This window comes from Notothenia coriiceps, unplaced genomic scaffold (genome assembly GCF_000735185.1).
Source record: "Notothenia coriiceps isolate Sejong01 unplaced genomic scaffold, NC01 NC01_scaffold00014629, whole genome shotgun sequence".
In the NCBI taxonomy this organism is placed as follows: domain Eukaryota; kingdom Metazoa; phylum Chordata; class Actinopteri; order Perciformes; family Nototheniidae; genus Notothenia; species Notothenia coriiceps.
Window position 1 is genome coordinate 5,393 of NW_011347330.1, and position 22,601 is coordinate 27,993.

General features: G+C 41.2%; 1 protein-coding gene across 1 annotated transcript in view; it reads right to left on the bottom strand.

Moving 5' to 3' along the window:
* The window catches only part of LOC104948578 (voltage-dependent calcium channel subunit alpha-2/delta-1-like), a 31,634-nt gene that overhangs the window by 3,799 nt on the left and 5,234 nt on the right, over positions 1 to 22,601 (bottom strand). Inside the window, exon 2 of the mRNA XM_010774780.1 lies at positions 711 to 792. Coding sequence (XP_010773082.1) covers positions 711 to 792 — 82 coding nt within the window. The remainder of the gene's footprint in view (positions 1 to 710; positions 793 to 22,601) is intronic.

A 22,601-nucleotide genomic window follows, 5' to 3' on the forward strand; every position in this document is an offset into this window, starting at 1 on the left:
ACATGAACTCATGAACACTACCCAGACATTAGTTGTCTAACTTGAACCTAAGACACTTGTAGCCAGTCTCTGCATTCCCCTTATTCCACAATAAGGGGAATGTCAACACAGACACCTGTCAACCNAACTTGAACCTAAGCCTATCTCTGCATTCCCCTTATTCCACAATAAGGGGAATGTCAACACAGACACCTGTCAACCTGCACTCTGCTGTTCCTCAGCACCGCTCCCCCTCCCTCCCGCTGAAATTATGAATGAAAAGTGTATAGTAATCATAGATAACAGGGCAGGGTCCGTGACAGTTTGTTTTCATCTGATTTCAAATAAACAAAGTCTTGGTTTTTAGAATGTTAAACTCGTTTTGCCAAATTCAGATGATAAATACAACTTTTAAGCTTGTAAAGGCATACAAGCGGTAACTTAATGTCACAGCAGGCATAACAACAGCCGGTGTTTCTTGTGAGGGTTTCCCCTGGAAACAAACACAATACACACAAACGCCTCACAGATTATTTTGCGGTATTTGGCTGCCGAACGAAATCATGTACGCAGCTCGCGACGTAACTAGGAGTCTAGTGGAAGGTATCAGTACTACAAGTAAAAAAATAAAATAAATATATATTCTTTTAATTAATTATCTTGTTTATAAATTAATCTGAGGGCCGCCATTTGCCCATCCCTGGCCTAGAGGCATACAAATTCATGCTTACCTGTATTAGGTTCTCCATTCCACTGGCTGTGTCTGTTAATGAGATCAACTCTTTTTGCATCTGGTCCACCCATTCCTTTACCCTAAGAACACAAAGACAATCAGTTAGCCAACATATTCTCATTGGAAGCTTAATATTAGCATATACATTATATTACATGTATACTCCAATCTCGTTCATTCTGAATACGGCCCATGTGATCACAGGCTTTATTGCTTACTATCACAATATGCTAAAAAAATTTAAAAAAGGCTGTATAGATTCAGGGAAGGAAAGCATGAAATAATAATGTTTAGCCGAGTGGATACATTGCTCTAGTCCACATGAACTGTGCATTAAGGCGAGTGCTATTCATAGTTGTCAGCATGAGAGTTCCACATCCTTCGGGGTGAAACTGAAATTGTATTCTTCTTATGAGAAAGCGGACAGAAAGGGAAAGAGTATGAAACAGAAACACTGATTTATTAAAGTTTAGACTTAGTTCTTCTTTTACGTTAACACACTGAGACTTCTTTCCTCGTGTAAAAAAAACATTTTATTGTGGTTGCATTGCAATAGCTTAAAATAGTACAACCAGTAGTACACTATGACCCCTATGTGAAAGTATCTGTGTGTATAAACATATCTAAATAGTAATTACTCCCATGTCTAACCTGTTATAAAATCAACTTAACGCAGTGTACTGTAACTGTGCCGTAGGGAGTTTAAGGACACTAGTTCCTGAAATGGAACCCCTGAAGTTCGGTTCAGTTCAGGTTATGCATAGGTCTTCATGAGTATACGTGGCGTCTGGGTGAAACCATATCCACCATAGCCCCTCACTGTCAAATCTCTTTACTTGGCAGGTGTTAGGTGAGCCTACCTACAGGCACTGTATACAGTTATTTACAGTGCCTAAAATGGGCCGGTACTCACCAGTACTAACAACTGGCACTTATTTGGTACCGCCACTTCTTAGTAAGTCTAGGTGGTCACCCCTAAATAACACTTTACAACTTTAACAATGTTAAGAGTGTAAATAAACACTTCAGGTTGCAGTTGAAGTTTCATCAGATGCAGCTAAAATGGTAGCCTGTACGAAGCCAGAGCTGCATAGATTATTACGATTTCTTAATGCTGTCGCTGTAACTACGCTGTTAATAGCTACGAAATCTGCCTTCCAACCTAAAGCTCAAAAGCTGTTCAAAAATAATATATCAAAAGCCACTTTCGGTTTAGGCTAGCTGTTTTAGTCTTTGAGCTAAGCTAAGCTAACGGTTTTCAGGCAATAACTTTACATTTATCATATACAGTAGATTTGAGAGTGGTAGCCTATTCATTTTCTGGAAAAGGCAAACCATTACTCTAATCCGATTGTAAATATTGAAGTATTGAAATCAAAGAATTGTTCTCTTATTCTAAAATGCTGAAGAATCTTTTCAGCAAAAGCAATGTCCACTAATAATGATGTAAATGTTTCTCTATTGCTACTACAATGCTTTTGTCAGGCTGCTGCTCATGCTGCTGCAACTGCAAACAGCCGCTGAAACAATTCAATCTCTTAGTGCAACAGGCCCCTTTATGACAACTGATAAAAAATACATGACAATCCATATAGAAAATTACCTTTTCTCCCCCACAGTGTGATTTAACCTCTTCCCCTTCCACACTGCTGAGGGGCCTTTGACATATGAACCCCGTCTATGTTATCTTATTTAAGAAATACAGTGTCATGTGAGCAGGATTAGCTGATGCTGGAAACAGTATATTTAGCCTTCTGAGAGACAGCTGCTGGTGGCCGGGGGCAGATACAGGATGGGTGTTCTGTTAGCACATAGCTCAACTTCTTTCAACTGCCCGTCACAATCACGTTCACATGTACAGTATCTACACATACACACACACATGCTGCAGGTTAAAGGGAAACTGAGAGGATATAATGACCTACAAATGACTTCAAATTCATTGATAGTCATAATGTCTGCTAACTACTTCACATGGAACCAACTCCAGGGTCGAGATAAGGTCCACTGACCATAGCAAGAAGCCGGTGTGTGTTAGAGTTGTTCTGCATGTAACTTTTTCAAAAAAGCCCCATTGGCTTCAAGCAAGAAGGGTGAGCCATTAGAACAGGTGTCTAATGGTGAGTGTGTGTGGGTTTCCAGTTATGCTCCATTAAAGAAGAGATGCTCCATGCCACCTCCATTAATAATTCATTATTAAATGTCATAGTTACATAAACATGTACTCTCGTCACATCTACTCTTTGAGGAATGTAGTGTTGCAGAACACACATCCCATGTTGCTAATCCAAGTGTTTTTAGATAGAGACAGCTTTTTATAATGATCATATAAACGTGTGCCTCGGAAATAATTGTTGACATTAATCGTGACCAAACCGTTTGAGACCCGGCCACTAGCTCGCTATCACCAGAAGCTAACAACAACGATCTCCGGTACCGGTGCGCTCTCTCTCTCTCGCTCGCGCACGCACACAAAATGGCTCGTTCTACACACACACAGAGCCGAGCTTGAATGAAACACCGAGACCCAGACATACTTGTACTGTACTGTAGCATATTATTTTCGAATCAATACTTTTTCAAATTATGATTTTTATTTTATTTTATTTTTTCAAAACCATCTTTCCTCCTGGTCTCTCGTGCCCCCCCTGTCATGCCTCTGCACCCCCCACTTTGAGAAACACTGCTTTACTGTCCTGTAGCTTAGAGATTTTTACATGAGGTCAGCTTGTAAAGTAATACAACTCCCTGCTAATGGCTGATTCTACTCATTTAGTGCTATAATTTGGAAATCCCTCTGATCTTGGCTTTATAAAATCTCTTGGGTAAAAGCAGAAAGGATAAGCAGTGTTCTGATTAGCCACTTCCACAAATAACCCCCTTCCTCCAGTCCAAGGCAAAAATTCCCTGCATAACATCAGGATGTGTGGCTTTCTCATAAGTGAAGACATATTTTACTGAATGGCAAAGGAAGTGGTCTGTAAATGAGGAAAAGTTGAGAAAAAGTACAAAAGCATTTCATGAGAGGATGGAAACTTGGAGCAGGACGTGGAAAAAGGAGATAGCATCATTAACCCCTCCCATCATGCTCAGCTCCTATTCTGCCCCCTCTATCGCTCTCTCACTCCCTGTCCTTTGGGGAAATTGGAGAGGGGGGGCAATGTGGAAAGGAAGGAAGCCTCCAAAATGGCTGGTGAACTAAAGTCACTGGGATAAACAGTGGTTGTAGACTGGGAATGAGAGGAGCCATGTGACACTCAGCCAAGTGTGAGACATGCTGGCATTACAGGCCTCATGCTCTCACACTTTTCTCATTTAATTATCGAGAGCGACGTATAAAAATGTAAAGTATTTATTTATTTAACATTTCTGGTTTAGGCTAGCTGTTGCAGTCTTTGAGCTAAGCTAAGCTAACAGATTCCAGGCAATACATTTAGATTTATAATTTTAAGGTTTTAAAGGTGGGGTAGGTAATTTTGGAGAAACCAGCTGGAGCGCGCTAGAAAATACACAGCTGGAACAAATCTGCCACTTCCTTACAGAGCCCCTCCTCCAACACACACGAACGCGCACATGACCAATGAGGGCACGAGATAAGTTTGTGCACAGATGGAAGGCTGACAGGCAGGTAGGCCGTCCAGTTATTTTAGCCGGGCTGGCAAAAATGATTGGTCGTGCTTTTTACAGCGCTACGGCTTCCACAGATGACTTTTTGTATGGATTTTTTGTCAAAGCACTTAAGATATTCATCGCTATCGGGATGTTAAGAGCATTCCATGGAATATAACAAAAAGTGTATCTCGAGCCGGTTTCTCAAACTTACCTACCCCACCTTTAAGGTTTATTCCTGTTGTTCTAAAATATTGAAGAATTGTTACAGCAAAAGCAATTTTTACTAATAATAATGTAAATGTTTCCATATCAACATATTCATACACTTTTTGTAACCACATTCCTTTTTTCTTTTACATTTAATTGTTTTTATTGCTGTTTTTATGTGTTCTAAAAGTGTGTAACGAAACTAATAAAATCAATCTGGCTTACAACATTGTGCATTTTACTATTATTTAGGTAGAGGCTTCAAATTATCCCAGGGGGTTTTCTGTCTTCTGAATATGTAAAAAGGTCCAGTGTACTCTACTTGTAAATCTAATGTATCGCAACAACCCTGATGATGAGGCAATTGAAACCAATAGGGTCTTGCATGAGGAAAGATCGCACAATCACCGTGTTGTTCTCTGGACATTTCTGCTGTGCTTCTCTGATGATGGATTTTAATGGGCAAAACATCAACTTCACACAATTCAGCCTCCACATCTTAGATAATAATACTTGGCCTGCGAAAACAGATGTATCATTTATTCTGTGACTGGAATGAGTAACCAGTTTACCCATTGTAACAGCATTTACCAGCTAGGGGTTATGATGCTGTATCTCAGGCTCTGATGTTTAATTGACTGCATTCAATATGTATTTTAATATATCCCCTGTATGCCCCTCAAAATGATGGGAATGCACAACTTAAATGATAGTCTTAGCAGTGTTTATGACAGCCTGTCCTTTAGAAACTGTATTAAAATAATTGTCAAATAAAAAGTAATAAAATCATTTCTCATACTCCTTTTTTGTACCTATAGTGTCCGGCTATATGACAACAAATATGTATTTGTATTTGTTTCATCAACCTAAATAGTAAGTTTTGTTCGATAATACAAAATAAAAAAGTCTCAAAGATTAAGACATGTTATAACTTTAAAACTAACATTTTGATAAGTCAATTAAATAAAATAGTAATTTCAGTGATTCTACTGTTTGCAGAGAGTCTGATGGCAGCAGTGAGGCTTGTTTTGACCATTTGGTGACATTAAGTGCTTCTCTCCCAATGGGTTCCAGCTGGCAGTGGCTCACACAGTGGAAAAAAAGGAAATAAACGTGCTTTTAGATGAGGTAGGTCATTGAGAAATAGTGGACTATCAAATACATGTACGACTACAATTTCTTTAGAATAAGGCAAGGCCAATAGGAATAGGAATAGGCTTTAAAGTACAGTAGAGTAAAATAGAGAGATGCCTAATTCAGTACGCACATTACTATATCACTATCATGTGTTACCACGCCCACATTTTCCTGTGCCCAGTTGAAAATAAGCCCTTGTTCTAAACATGCACTCACACTTTGGAACTGGACTGGCTTAATACCTGTGAGAGTTGAAATGCTGTGATACCCGTCTACCTCAGCTTGTTGTTTGCGAGAGTGAAATGTAACTCGGGGTGAATGCAGTACGAATCATCGCGGATTCACTGACTTTAGAGGGATGGAGACACACTTGGTTGGAGTTTAGACAAACGGATCGTCTGAAAAGAGGGCTCGAAATGCTGAAAACACATCATTCAAATTTCACAGCGTTTTTTGCTTGTCCACAGTTATAAGCAACAATGTGCCAGTGGGTCGAATGGTGTGAAATTAGATGAGGTGCTGTGAGCTGTGTCAATACTCAGATCTAAAAGACAAAATACAGGATACTGTCAGAAGGTATGCAATATTTTCTAACTGCTTAATTTGCTCATTCCTTTACTCCACTCCATGTGTCTTCATTTAATTTGTGCTTGACCCATGAGTGGCTGATGGGTAGTCAAAGAAGCCCCTCCCCCCCTCCTTTGGTCTCCATCCCTCTAATGACTGGAAGAGATGCTGCCTCCTTTAGGGCAGCTGTCACAAGTGTACATGTACATGTCTGTGTCAACGTCTGTATGTAACCAGAGCAGTGGGTCTTTTAGCGGGCGGGGGGGGAGCAAGGTTCTCAGGGTCAAAGGTCACCAGGACAGGTGCAGCTCTTAATGTAATGAGGTGGGTTGAACCATTTGAGCTAGTGTGTTATACAACCCACCATCAAGAGTGATTGAACAGTGCAGGACAAAGCAAAGGATAACAATACAGAGTATGAACAATTAGCAGAGGCTACGACTACACTAACAGCAGATATAAAAATGTAACCATTAAAATGCCAGATATTTGGTGCAGAGTCAAATAAAGCTAAAAGGAGAGTGATTGTTGGACTTGAATTCATCAAGTGGCCAGCACTGAATGAACTAAACTTTAATTAAATGTATTATGTCAATTGTTTGTTTGTAGCCTTTATTTAACCAGGTGAAAGCCCCTTGAGATCAAAAGATCTCTTTTTCAAGGCTGACCTATTACGTTTTTATTTAAACTTTATATTATTGCTTTCAACTAACCTAATACAACTTTGTGAAATGTGTTGACATAATACATTTAATTAAGGTCAACGTTTCAGTTTTTTTCAATGAGATTCATGATTCCAGGTCAATGTTATGTTTGTGCTGAATGTAGTTCAGTCAGACCACTCACGTGTTTATTTATATGTTTATTAGAAGCAGCATATAGTTTGAGTTTGGCGTCTAGGCTCGGGCCTCATCACTCCACAGATTTACAAAGAACATTGAGTGATGATTAGATAACTATCCCCCGAGCCTAGAGGTGGAAGCTGGGGTGGAGCTGGGGTGGATGCTGGGATGGAATCTGGGGTTGTGGTGGGGCAGGCGAGCAGCAGCAACATGAAACACAGCAGCAGCATCAATGTGAACGCAACAGCAGGGCACGCAGGCAGCAGTAGCAATAGTGAGGCAGAGGCAGGCAAATCTGGCAGCTTAAATAGAGCGACATGTTTAGGAGAATGTGATTGGTTGGTTGTAAGAGGGACGAGGTGCGTCACGTGTTAATGTATCATTGGTGCTCGAGTTGAAATCCCATTTTAAATTGAAAACAGGAAAATATGTCAGTGATGTGTAATTTGATTTCCGTTTAATTGTGTATTGAGTGGTTGGTGTAAAACTGGTTTCTAAATCTCCAAGCAAATCATTGACTGCTATTAGTTCAATAAAACTTGAGAGTTTAACCACCTTATAGAGGTGACAAAAAAAGAGAAAGACTTAAAAAGCAACCAAAGGAACACACTGACCCTCCATTAGAAGAAAAACTAATTGTCTCTCTCTAAAGGCAGTCGGTCCAATATGTGGGCTGAACTCAGGGAAGTGGACACAATCCAAGAAACCATCCGTTTCTACATTTTAAAACCACAGCCTTTAACTGTTTATTACTCATTCGGCAGGACTCAAAGTGACTCGGGAAGTGGGTATGCTTCAACACTCAAAAACGTTAAATATCAAAGTCTGTCGGGTCCCATTTAGGAAACCATTTAGAATGTTACAAGGAAGAGTAGTTCAAACTGACATTACATTCTGGACTGAAATGTTTAGTTATTCAAGGATAATTTACCAAATGGGTCTCAATATCTTTGTTTTTGCCATCCTTCTTCTTGCTATTCATACACAATGCAGTGGAGTAAGAATGACAATCAATCAATCAATCAATCAATATTTATTTATATAGCCCAATATCACAAATGTTACATTTGTCTCAGTGGTCTTCACAGTTTGCACAGAATATCAGTATGACAATACGACACCCTCTGTCCTTAGACCCTCACATCGTACAAGGAAAAACTTCCAGAGAAAACCCCACAGTTTAAAGGGGAACATGCAGAAACCTCAGGGAGAGCAACAGAGGAGGAATCCCTCTCCCAGGACGGACAGACGCGCAATAGATGCCATGTGTAGAAGATAATACATTTACAACATAGGTAGTCCAAATGTTTGGAAATGCATGTGTCTATAATAAGAACATTAATCCACGAGGATGTCAGCAATCTTGTGGGAGCCATCAGGGAAGTAGTATGGTGAGGACCGCAAAGACAGGTTCAGCCACGACTCGAAGTCCAGGACTCAGATCCAGTGCTCAGGATAGAGGATCCAGGACACACGACCACAGCAACAGGATTAGACAGGAGTATCTTCTATCTATCTTCAAATATTACCCTATTCAAATATTTGAAGCGAAAATAAAGGCAGCTGGGATGCTAAGATTGGATTTTCAATCCCGATCTGCTGAGGAAGGTCATGTTATGCGATCAAAAGCTTCAGAACAGACTTTGTTGTGATTTTTTGTCGACAACTCAGACTGCATGCACATTTTACAGACTGGCTTCCTAAACTGGCTAAACTGTAGGCTTGTTCACGTTGTGATTATGTCATCATGTTTGTAGAATTATTACAGACAGATAACGGCCAGAAATGAAATAAAGTTGGGATAAACCGAAAACAATTTTATATATACAGTAAGCTGACATTAAACTGTCCTTGCCCCCTGTTTTTCTACCTTTACCTCTTTGTAAAGTTCTGATAAAAAGCTCATAGTCAGGTTGTTACAGGAGATTTGCAGACGTTTGTAATGGGGAGAATAATTTACCTTTAAGCTTTTTCTGCCTAAAAGTCCTGTCTTTACTTTCATACCAAACGTATGTCTATGTTCTTTCTGGAAAGATAAGGGAGGGAACTTCAGATAAATACCCTGAAGACTGTGTTCTTGTGCTTTGGGCGGTCAAAGAATTGGAACAGCTAGTCATAAAAACACTTTTGCTGGTTAACTCCTCTCATGTGACAGAGCCCTCTCATGTGAACTGAAACTCGTGGTATAAATGGTGTCATGCAGCTGGCATGCCATATACTCGATAATTAGGGGAATAGACACATCAGTTTATTAACCACCACAACCTCATTTTGTCATTCAGCAGCAGAGGTGTTCAGGTGTTATTTCTATCGCTTCATAACAAGTTTTATTTTTCTCCTTCCTTCCTTTTATACAGGGTGATAAACCTGACTCTGTGTAAACACCTAGAACCGAGTGAAAGTCCAGAAAATAAATCCAGCAACATTGGATGCTAAAACCCCTCCGACTGAACCCCAGTAAAGTCTGCCTCCCTACGGCTCCATAGCCACAAGAATCCCGGGCTCAACATCCAATCTCTGACTGTCCACTCCAGCGCCCTCTCATCTTGTAAACATCCTCGTGTTTTTATACTCAGAACCCAGTCTGAGGATCCACATTTGATCTCTTAATACCACCGAACCGCCAAAGAGTAGAAACACTATTTTCTTTTCCTCCCCATGTTGTAAAGTCATGGTTTCCAGCCACGGGTGATCGCTGAAAACCTTAAATCCTCCTCTGATAGTAGTAATTTGGGGTTCTAATCAGTGCTTAGAAAGAGACAAGCCTGACACCATGGGGTGTGGAGGGGATGTTTGAGGATGGCAGCGTGGATGTAATTGAGCCATTGGAGGGATGGCTAATAAGAGCCCTGACAATGAAGCGGATTCTAAGAAGCAGCGGGCCTGACAGAGCTTTGTTGAAGACAAACAGTCATTTTCTGCCCCTTTTTGTTTCTGTTTCTCCATCCTCCTTCAGGCTTCTTTCATCCTTCTCAAGTAAATACAATGTTGTGTTTATTTCCCTTGTTTTAATTGCCTTTTCTGCTGGTTATTTCCTCTTCTGTGTATGCTCTTTCCTTCCACCTCTCTGACTCCTTTGTTGTTGTCTATCATATAATGTATTTTTATACCTTCCATTTTCATCTTACAAGCTCCACATCATTAACAGCCTTATTTGCTTCCTAATGCTTCCCATTTCTTTTCTAAATGAAACCCATAATGTTAGAAATGTCTTTGCTCTGTCCTCCTCCCTTCTCCCGCCTCTCACATGTACCGCATGGAGCACAAAGGAGACAAGTGATGATATCTTATCCTTCACCGAGGTCAATAACACCATAATTCCACCTGTGTCCTGGACCCCTTTCCGTCAGCTCTTCTGCAATTTTCCTCTTAGAAAGTCAGTCGGAGCCTTTTTACAGAGGCCCCCCTGCGTGGATCTGAAGAGCCGTGTTGAAGTGAAGCCATGACAACGGTTTTATCAGCAATCTATCAGGCACTTATGTTAGGGTGTATTAGACCTGTGCGAGAGCTGGATATGTATTGCATGATCATTACAAACTGCTGGTGGCAATCATATATTGATAAAGCTGGTGTAGGTTACAGGAACTTGATTCTAATGGCATTGATTTATCAGGAGAATTAATGGCCAAAGATAAACAGCTTCTATAGACTTGGTTAGTTCATTTTGAAGCTATGGCAGCATTTATCACATAAAAGACAACAAGCCAGTCCTGATGACCAAACTAAACAACCCAAATAGTTAAAATAGATGGAGATCTTCCACATATATTGGGCCCATAGAGCAAGAGCAATAGCATTTCCCTTAACACTGCCTTCCAACCGTTTACATGAATGGAGAGAGGAAAATCTTTTTAGACTTGGCAAATTCAAACTTTTAGGACCTAATGATTCAAATAAGGGATATTTTATTTTATGTTAACAGGGACAGTGCACATTAATCAACATTTCTGTAAATGTGCCAGTTAGCCAAGAGGCTATTTTTCATCCGTAGTGCCTGGACAGAGTTTGTAAGTCACCCTACATTACACCATATTCAAGTGTTCTTAGTTGGATCTACTGCACACAAAAAAAAGGACAAACTTACGAGGACCTTTCCTTACCAAATGAAGTTTGGAAAGTAAGAATTAACCTTTTTATGTGACTGAACCAAAAGCTGTAAATAGTTTTTGATTAGGCTTGGTTGTAAATTGTGTCATTTTGCTTCCTTTTTGTTAATATCTTTTCATATTTTGTTGAAAATAAAAAGTTATTAATTTACTCATTCTTACACAATAATTTCCATTCCAAGAAATTAGGAAGCTGAGATCCTTCAATGTGTGAAGCAAGATGCTGGAGATCTTCTACAGTGCACTCTTCTTTGCTGCGGTCTGCTGGGGGGGCAGAATCAGAGCCGGTGACACCAGCAGAATCAATAAACTGATCAGGAAAGCTGGGTCTGTCATCGGCATCAAGCTGGACCCCTTTGAAGCTGTGGTGGAGAGGAGGACACTGAACAGGCTGTTGTCCATCATGGATAACCCCACCCATCCTCTCCACCTGCAGCTGGACAGTCAGCGGAGCTCCTTTTCCAACAGACTGCTGCAGCTCCGCTGTCACAAGGACCGATACAGGAAAACCATTCATACCCACTGCAATAACTCTGTACAATAAATCACATCTGGCTAACAGAGAACTCTCTGCTCCATAGTTTTTCTATTTTCTCTTCACTGTACATTTTACATTTATATATTCAGTCTAATATTTAATATTCCATCTTTCACATACTTATGTAAATATAATACCTTGCTTATAACTTGTTATTGTTCATTTGTAAATTCAACATTTTCTACTTTCTTGTTTATTTCTTGTCTTTTAAATTTGTATTGTACAATGCCATGTCTTTTTATGCTGCTGCAACACAAACATTTCCCAAATTGGGATCAATAAAGTTCTATCTTATCCCTTATCTTAAATGTCGGTAATCAAACCAAATCAGACTATGCCAATTGGTCAGGAGTCTGTCCACTGTCTGTCCAACATGAAACTGGCACAAAGGCCCGGGGTCAGTCTCTCTTCCTACCCTTGCCCATGTTTGACCTCACAATGTGGACCCCAGACTCGCCGTCCTCCTAGCACCAAGTCTGCCTCGTGCCCCCCCCCCTCCGTGTCCAAAGGCATATACGTCCTGACAGAACTAACAGCTCCCATTGTATCACCCGTCCCAGCAGGTGTCTGGACACATTAAATTGGAGGGAGCAGAGTTGTTTTGACACCTGCAAGTGTTTGTACTCGCTGCAGAGCAATCACACCTGCTGTTGACATTCAATCACAACACTAAAGAATGACAGCAGCAACTAATTAATATTATACTCCCTGTGAGCGCTCAGGAATATGGGTCAAGTAGACTCTAAAGGAAGATGTTGGAAAATATTGATGGAAATGTCTGGGATAAAGAGATATTGACTGATTTCTGCAATATAATGGATCAAAACGACAGAAAGTCTGTAACAGAAAGCTTAAAAAATACAGTGTCCTATAATTTGAACATATATTATATTTGTAATCCCTTAGTCTTTAAAAAAAATAATACAATTACTTTTAAAAGAGTTGATTTGATGCCCCCTCACGCTCAGTATAACCCATCTAGCTGTCTTTTTTTCTCTGCTTCGTGTCATTTTGAACTACGCTCAAATGACTAACCCTCCACATCTCCGTCACCTTCACACTTCCTGAGCAAACTCTCTACCCATCCATCCGTACATCAACTCTGTCCTCTTGCCTCACGACACGCACAAAAATATCGGGCCATGTACATAAATAGAGAGATAAAGGAGTCCCCCCTTGGCTAAAATGTAAAATTAACTTAAATTGAGACGCATACACAGAAGAGGACTGTTAGCGCTGTGCTAGTCTCCCTCATGGCCACATTGTCCGGTGCAGTGTAGTGTTGTCTGGCATTAACAGCTCTTACAGTGTATGTAGCAAAACGACTCCATTAAGGGGCTCGAGAGGAGCCATCATGGGTCCACTTTTCTCTGCCTCTCTCAAAATATTACACATCAGAAGTGCTGGGTGTCTCACTAGAGATATTTTAAGCACTTAACCGTTAACGCCACAATTAGGCTAGATTGGCATATTATTAAGTCCGTTAGCACATTTCCAGATCTCTAAAGATAACCTGTTAAAACTCTACACAGCTTTCTATAAAGTGATATTTAAAAATATACATATAAATATAAAACTTTGTGCAATATACACGCATGTGCAATATACCCTCACACAATTCACGCTTTATATTTCTTTCAATCTATTAACAATCTTTCTTTCAATCTATTAACAATCTGTAAACAGTAACAGCTACCTCTTCATTTCTATACTGTCACTTTTTTTATCCATGTGTAGTTATTTGCCATTTCTTTTGTACTTATAGTATTTTTTATTATTAATAATGTGTGCATACCTGGTTAGTTTTTAATTTTTTTAAATATGTAAGTATCTTCCTTTTACTTAATCTGCACTTGTGTTCTGCCGTTGCTGGACAAATGAAGGAATTCTGATTATTTACGTTCCCTTCTTAAAATGTTGTGTTGAGTTTGGACAGGGCTTAGGTGTGCAACCAGTTTGTAACCAAAATACTGTAGAGCAAATAAAGAAGTGAATTGGTTGCAGCAGTGCCCATAACCCCCGTCCACCAATTTTCAGAATTTAAAAAGTAAATAGAAAAGTAGAAGGTCCCAAGGAAACACTTCCCTGTGCCGCGTTCAGAGAAGCCCACAAAATACAAAAGCATATTTCCCAAAATGTCAAACCACTCTTCCACATCATGTCTTTCTTTAGATGGATATAGATTGGTGATATAGAACGCTTGAGTGGTCGTGTGAAGCTGTTTATTTTTGACAGGGATGTTTTTATTTAAATGTCATATTGGTTTTCTTCGGTATGCCTTATTTTTAGCCTTTGGGTGCATTTGTGTTCAACAGGTTATAAAAAGGACTTTATGAGCTCCAACTGTTGCACTATTTTCTCAACCTTCAAACAAATATGTGATTGTGAACTTCAAAAAGACAAGAGGACACAAAAATCTGATGAAGACAGACCAGATGAGCCAGAGGATTCTCTCCTTTATGTACTACAAGTGTTCTTTTTTGTTTCACTTTGTTTTAATTTGTCTTTTTAGTTTACTGACTATTCATCATTTTGTATGCTCTCTTAATGTCATTTGATACATAAAAAGACTTATATATATATAAATTAACTACACTCCCCATGCTTTATAATACGGCATACAGATGTGCTTCCTGTACAGGATAGGGCTCCCGACCAAACAGCTGTTAACTATTCCCCAAGTTGCCAGGGCAACGCTGCAATGGAAAATTCTTGGGAATTTCCATGTCGGAAAGGATTGTGGGAAGTAATACAGCAGCAAGGTTGTTTCATTACTCCGCAAAAACATTAGGGGACGTTTCTTTGTCTTTAAATGAATTCATGAGAAACTTCAACTAAAGCAACACTCGGAGGCCACATATAAACAAGGGGTCCAGAAAACATCAGACGGTGAATGGGGTAGGATTTATGTGGAGCCCCCTGCCACCGTACACCCCCGGCCCTGTATATATACCAACGTCTGAGTCGGGAAGACAGAGGCCTGCCTAAATATAGCCACGGTTGAGATGGGGTCAAAAGGGAGTGAGTGGGAGAGGAAAAGGGAAAAAGATTAAGGATAAGCAGGAAAGGAAGGAAAAGGCAAAAGAAAAGCAGAGGGAGGGTGAGAGAAAATGAAGTGGCGAGCAAACATGGGCACAGACCTGGCCCCCTTGCGTGTGTGCGTGTGTGCGTGCGTGCGTGCGTGCGTGTAACAGATATAGCCCGCCAGCTGCTAGACTCAAGGCAGGGGAATGACTCCTGAAATATACCTGCAAGCACCAACTCTCTGGCGGCTGAGAGGTGCAAATCCCAGCCAAGGAAACCCAATCGTAGCCTGACCCGTTCAATCCATCCGTCATGACGTTTAATATAAAACTCACCGTATTATCAGTGTCATAATCCAAGTTAGATCTCACCGTGGAATCAAAGTGGAAGGAAAATCTAATTTCTCAACTGTCATTCTTTGTTTATATTAGAAGAGACATCAAGACAAGGCGTGTTGCTTTTTTCCATTGACGAAAATGAAATTTGCCAAAATATAATAAAAGACCAATGTGTTGGACACTGGGACTGTAGCCAGGTTTATTTTCCAGGCATATTTTGTAGTTCAATTACCACATTGTCTTTGCTGCAAGCCATGTTTTAAATCACAACTCCAGTGTTTGTCTGATCCCAGCCTGGCAGTGAGTTCAAGTCATGATTATGTTCTTTATCTCTACATAACTGCATCATTTTTATCGTTTGCTATATTTCACACTAACTGTCTGAGCTGTTCAGGAGCGGTGCATCCAAAGCATCTGGGGTCCAGAGGAAGTCTGGCCATGAAATAAGATAAATACGGGTGGCCTCAAGTGGGAACCGAGCCATATTCATTACAGGCTGCTCTCTGTGCTACTGGGATGCGTCAAGACTGAGACAAAGACATCACGCAATAAAGTAAACCACCATGAATGATATAACACCGTATTCATTAAATTCTCAAAGAAAACCTTGAGATAAGACAGTAGCTCGACCTTCATTCTCACTTTGTACCATCAACCACAATATTGATCCATTCTTGGACGTATGCAACAACTTAGTAGGAAACCCTCAAGGCATTGATGAGAATTGGACAAACATGGTCCTTTAAGGCCCTGACACACCAAACTGACACCCAAGAACACGTCCCGACGGACCCGACTGTTGTGTCGCCTCACGTCTCCTGCGTCTTGGCCAAAAAGTCGCACTGGAAAACACAGCAAAGACTTTAGCCGACAGCAAAGTAGCACGTACGCACTGCGCATGCGGTAATAACTCTCCTTACCAGCAGGCGGCGGTAGTGTGTATTCGTCATTCAAAAGAGGCAACTGGAAGACAGGCCGTTTCTCAATGTCGAGTAAACCCGGGCTGAAGTTGAATAGTCTCTTTAGCTTAGGAACCTTCCTAACGGAGTGAAATGATCCGGAAGTCCCTCAGTGGCAGCCATGATAATTGCTGTTCGAATTCTCTAGATGATAGGAAAGGAGGTTTCAAACTTCCTTTATAACCTCCTTTCGCTTATAGGAACCACTGGACCTCCCTCACCGAGAGGAGAGGAGAAAATGCTGCCCCACAATGCATTGTAGCGGCAGCATTTGCTGTCTCACAACAGTCGGCCATTCACGGAAACAACCGATTATGACCGAGAAATTATATCATGAAAGTTACGGTGCTTATTAAGCATTTTAAAACGTATGTGGTAAGTTGCTTTGTTTTGAACGTTCATCAGTATCATATTCAAAAAGAGAAATATGAACGTTAGTTTTTACTGAAATGATCAAATAAAGTCAACATTTCATTTCATACTGTGTGGGGTTTGTTCAACTTTTAAAAAGATGTTTGAATGGTGATATACACAGTGATAGATGTTAAGAGACTAACGTTTATAATAAATACATTTGTATTGATTTAAAGATCTTTTCATAGTTCATACAATCATACGTATTGGGATCATTTGTATTAATGTGGACCGGAGGGAGAGGGTGAGCATAAGTTCCATGTTGTACTCCGTTCCATAGTTTCCCCACAGCAGCAGACGCACATTCATGATGTCCGCTGGCGCATCATAAACACATCGGATAATGAAAGTGCAGTCAGATTCTCTAAAGTACCGCAGTCTCTTCTCCTAAGTTCTTTTGAATTCTCCTATCCACTATCCCTTAACCCCGTGACGTTTCACTCAGAGGTCAAGGAATAGGAGATAGGGTTAGACGTTAGGAGCTGATTTTTGGATTATCCGACCGCAACCCCGCTGCAGAGCCACTATTTCAAGTATACTACGTCATTGAGTGGCGCCGAAGGACTGTTTAAATGCATGTTAAATGCCCAGCATTCGGCACCACTCGATGGCATAGTATACTTGAAATAGTGGCTCTGCAGCAGGTATACTCGACATTGAGAAACGGCCACAGACTGCGTGATACATTAAAGCAAAGAAGAAGAAGACTGCGTGATACAAACTTCAGCTCTCTGAAGCAGAAAGAAACTATTTAAGCACTGTGGCTGGCAACCTTAAAGTACTGCTGCTACCACATTCAATGCATCAGTAATTATAATCCAAGATTATATTAATATACAACATCATAACACTGACAGACAAATGATGTATCATCATGTACACCTGTATCTTCTGACTTTTATTGTAGTAGGCTATAGCTAATTTTATCCTCATTCGAATGTTGTATTATCTAGTGGCTGTAGTATGAAGGTACAAAATAAAGTTAGAAAACTTTATTTTGTACCTTCATACTACAGCCACTAGATAATACAACATTCGAATGAGGATAAAATTAGCTATAGCCTACTACAATAAAAGTCAGAAGATACNCACCACCAGTTCACATTATTGCATGCGTCTACTGCACTAATGTCGTGGGAGCCATCGTAAATGTGTTGATAAACGTCAGTATCGTCTACCGTCTCTTGTGCGGACAATAGGATTTGCTGCATCCGCTATATTGGGCCTGTGGAGTAGTTCGGCTTTGATGTATTTATATTTCTATATATTATGCTTGTTGAACGACATTTCCGTGTCGTAGGCAAATACCGCGTATCTATATATCTAATATAATATATCCGTACTCTTCAATATGCATGTGTTTTTGTTAATAATACTTAAGTTTATGAGGTTTAGTAGGTGGGGAGTTATTTTAACCGTGTATCTAGTATATATATATATAGATTTTGTTAGCCCTTCACCGGTGTATATGAGATGATAGGGTTCTGCTAAAGTACTAAGCTTTTTAATGATGTTCATCCTCATCGTGTACACCTATAATAGGTCCGACTTGTTTGCACGTATACGTTCTCGTCGCAAGCAAACGACCGTGACTGGAATAAGAACTCGATGAAAGTGTTTTGTCTGTGTTGCGCTACGCCTTGTGTACGTTAGACTCATCTCCGCGCGTCCTGCAGTACGCTCGCCGGGTCTGTAGTAGATATGCTCGGTCGGGCTTAACCCGAACCACACAGTCGCCGAAAGCCGCCGTGACGATATAACGTGAATTCCTCATCGCCCCCAAAAAACGCTGTCCTACGACTCACAATAAATTTAAAAAATAAAGTGAATTACATACGCTAACACTTCCGCCTAACCATCCGTAATCATGGTTGCGTTACACACTAACCAAGACTAGGTCGAGGCTTCGTCTTTCCCCGCCATTAGCATGCGTAATACCACGACCTACGGGTTGGGCGCGCATTTTGAGGTGTGTCTTCCTTCTCCTTCTCTTCGTGACTCTGTGTCTGTTTCTCTGACGATGTCGCGGATCGTTTTTTTTGTTCCAATGTAGTGACAATCTTATTGTCTTGTTGTATTGTATGTTTTTTTCTGATGTGTACGTATCGTCTCTGTCTAATCTATATTTCGTATGTGTAATAGTGTGTAAGGTCAAATTGTAATTTTATAGAAGGAAAGAACTCTACCAAAAAAGACACGACAGTTTGTACCAACCACGTATCGTGATCCGTAGGTAGTTTCTTCCAGCCCTATAAAGCCACCCCGGAGCATTGTGTGTGGGCAGGTACCACGTCTCTTTGCATTGTGTTTGTCGTACACCTCTTTTTTCTGGTCGGTTGCGTTGTCAACAGACTTAATCTGCGCGTCCAACGTGGTTTTGCGTCGGAATAACGGGCAGACGGTGTACTGGCGGGAATTAGGTTCTTGCCTGACGTGCGTCGATAAGTCGTTTAGTACGATAATGTAGCGTACGTGAGTGGTTGAAGGCACAAGGATACGCTCGCAAATCTGAGACCGTTTACAAGTGTGGTGTCGACCTTCCTGCGAAACGTCTTCAAGATGACGGCTGAACTGCAGTCGGTAAACATCGGGTATAAACTCCGAAAAGTATCCATGCTTTCGCTAGGGATTTACATACATCGTCGTCTCTCTTGCACCAGGAGTCTCTCGCCAGGCCTCCTCGTGTCCATCCGGTCCGAGGAGTGTGGGGGTCCGGTGAGCGCGCGGTGACGGGGCGGCGCGAGCACTCCGCAGAGAGGGGGGGGCCTAGCGTCGGGACGCGCGGAGAGGGAGAGGAGCGGGGGACGAGGAACCCTCGCCCCCCAAGTACATATGGTGACTTTTCTACGCGAGCGAGATGGCTATACGAGGACTACCCCGTCGGATTTGTTACCGACTCGGTGTGCGTGGAGACGCGCGAGGAGGGGGTGAGAAGTTGTGCTGCACCGAGAAGACGCCCGCGGTGTGCGGGGGCGGAGAGGACATGAGAGGCGCGAGAGAGAGAAGAATAGCGCGCGTGAAGAGCGAGTGAGCAACCCCATGTTCTCGGGTGTGTTGTGCGTCGGACGCGCGTTGGGGGTAGTGGAAGACGAGCGTGAGCGAGAGAGAAGTGGGCGGGCGGGAGTGGCGCCGGGAGGAGGTGGGTGGTGGCGCGCGCGCGCGACGCAAACATCTGCACAAGGACATAAATTCGTCTCGTCCTTACGATGGTCTCTCTGTTTATACGTTCTTCCAAAATAGACGAAAAGGAGTTACGATAGACGACTTTTTTACCGTTCGATATAATTTTTTTCGTTTCATCCGGTCGCATAAGTTTACCGAGGGGCTTTAGTCAAAGTAAGTTATGCGTGCGATCAGAAAATTTTCTGTTATCGAGCACTTTATCTTTTCGTTACCGAAATTTGCGGGAGTAACATATGGGTCGACAGAGTGCGACTTGAACACTATATACGCGGCCGTTGCCAACGCGCACACAAACCGGAGGGGGAGATACGGACGTTCCACAAACTAAGAAGTGCGTGAGCATCGGTCCATCTCGCAAGCGTCGACCACTCCGCGTGGACGACGCGCTCGTATCGGCCCTTCGTCGTCCAGTCTTTCCCCGGCTGAAAGGACGTATTATTGGCTTCCCCTCATTTTTTACCCACGCCACGCTACTGCCTGTCGGCAAAATAAATCACTCTGATTGGCTGTTCAGCTTAGCGACTCAGTGCATGAGAAGCGAAACGGAAGTGAGGAAGGCACACACAGACGGCTTTTATTTTTCATTTTCATCTCACCTGGACGCAAGAATTTATTTTACATCATGGCGATCTGGAATGAAGAAACCGAAGACCAACTCAGTTGCCACGTAATTTGCTGCCACACTTCCTGCATGAGGTGGACAATAGCTTCTTCCAGTATTTAACGGACATGACCCTGGACGATGTGGCTATTTTTATTTTTATTGTAGGCCTATTACTTACTATTTTTATCTTATTGTATTTTAGTCGATTGTTTACATTAAACAGTTCTACATTTGATAATAAACCACTTTTTACCGCTACTGCAAAATACAAAACTTTATTTAGTCCCTTCATACCACAGCCATTAGATATCACAACATTAGAATGAGATTACAATTAGCTATACTACAATAAAAGTCAGAGGATACAGATGTACATGATGATACATAATTTGCCTGTCAGTGTTATGATGTTGTCTATTAATATAATCTTGTATTATAATTACTGATAGGCAGCAAGTACTTTAAGAGTTGCCAGCAGCCACAATGCTTAAATGTTTTCTTTCTGCTCAGGGGAGAGCTGAAGTTTGTATATTATTCACGCAAGTCTGTCTTTGTGATGGTTGCCTCTTTTTTGAATGTAGCGATATACACCACTACCGCCGCCTGCTGGTAGGAGAGTTATTGCCACTCACAGCATGCGCGAGTGCTACTTGGCCGGCGGCTGAAGTGGTGTTGTCTCAAGTTAATACTCAAGAAAAATATCTCAATGCTTCATCCACTACTGATGCCATGCCCCCCCAATGCCCCCCATTATTTAACAATTGCTCAATTAATAAAAAGAGTACATGCTTTTTTGTGGATTCAGGAGCAGTATTCGAAGTCTGCTTTATCAAGAAAATATTTATCTGCTCGCTATTATGTGTATAGAGATTTAGATACAGATTATTTTAGATTGTACTTCAATAAAAAGCTTAAGTAATATAAATTAATTTAGTTCATACTACGTTATAGTAGGAAGCATGTTTGATTTTTTCCTGACGACTAGCATTGATGTTGCTAGAAAATATTCAATTAATGAAACTAGTTTACCTTGGTGACCATATCTTTATATTTTTTCAGGCATTGGTTGTGGACCTCAATAGGCGCTTTCACACCAAGTACTTTGCCGTACTATCAGTCGAACTTACTCTGATTGAACTATAAGAGCAGATTCACGTTCACCACCGGAAGGAAGTCCCTGAGGGAGGATTAGTCAAATTGAAGCTGCTGACATCCGACTTCTTCTTCTTCTTCTTCTTCTTCTTTCTTCTGCTGTTGGGCGTGTTGTACCGGCAGGCCGCAAAACAAACGCTTCACGGCATTTATACTGCCACCCATAGTCCTTTCCGGTGCGTGAAGGGTCCCCGGAGGTGTGAGGCTGGTCTTCTGATTAACGCCTTTCCGAGTGAACTCGCCAGAACGCCGACACTCCTCATCTCCACCCGTTTTCTCCATCTGTTTTTTTTGTGTTGCCTATAAATTCGTCCTCTACATCCCAGTGTTCTGCAGCCTCGTGGGCTAGCATGGCGTAAAAGGTCAGTCTAGCTAACTCGCGAGACAAAATAAAATTGCGGGTTAGTTCTCTCTTCACATAACTTTTGGTGAGTTTTGTACGCTCAGGGCGCTGGTTGTACATTGCGCGCGGCCTGTGCCAATAAATGAGCACAGCGAGCTGACCTCTAGTTTCATCACCTTGTATGAGAGAGATAGTTCGCTGCTGTCTAGGCTGGGATCTGAAAAGGGGTCGAATAGTTGGTTCTCATGATACTAAGTTTTGTTCCGGATTTTTTTTTGTGGTGTAACGCACATTTGGAACTATATTCGGACTTATACTTGTGGGAAAGTACTCGTTTGTTGATAAGCCGTCCTAAGGTGCCATCAGTTGAACCTGTGGTTGTATTGATTGTGTATTGAGTAATATGACAAAAATTGGGCATCCTACCAATAAATCACAATTCCCTGGTTGAGATATTTTTAGGCAGGTTATAAGTCACCCTGGAACTGCAGTGCAGGGGAGACTTGCTTAATTACCTTCAAATTTAGATTTAGACTGCATTAGTGAATTAACTGGATATTTTTAAATCTGCCAAATTAAGATTCATTTTTTTTTATATCTGAAACTCAAGTTATAATTCATAGGCCTTTCTACTAGAAATGTTGCTATGTGTTACTTCCAATTCATTGTTTAGGAAAGGTTATGAATTTCTTCCCATAGACTGTTTTGGACACCATGGTTACTGTTGGTCTGAATTGCCTTTTTGCTTAGGGAAAGTTCATAGCCTTGATACTGCTATGGTATATAGGTTGTTTGATATTCTCTCTACATCATGATAGGGACAGCAGCTTGAATACCTCCTTTTATGATCTCCCCTAATCATA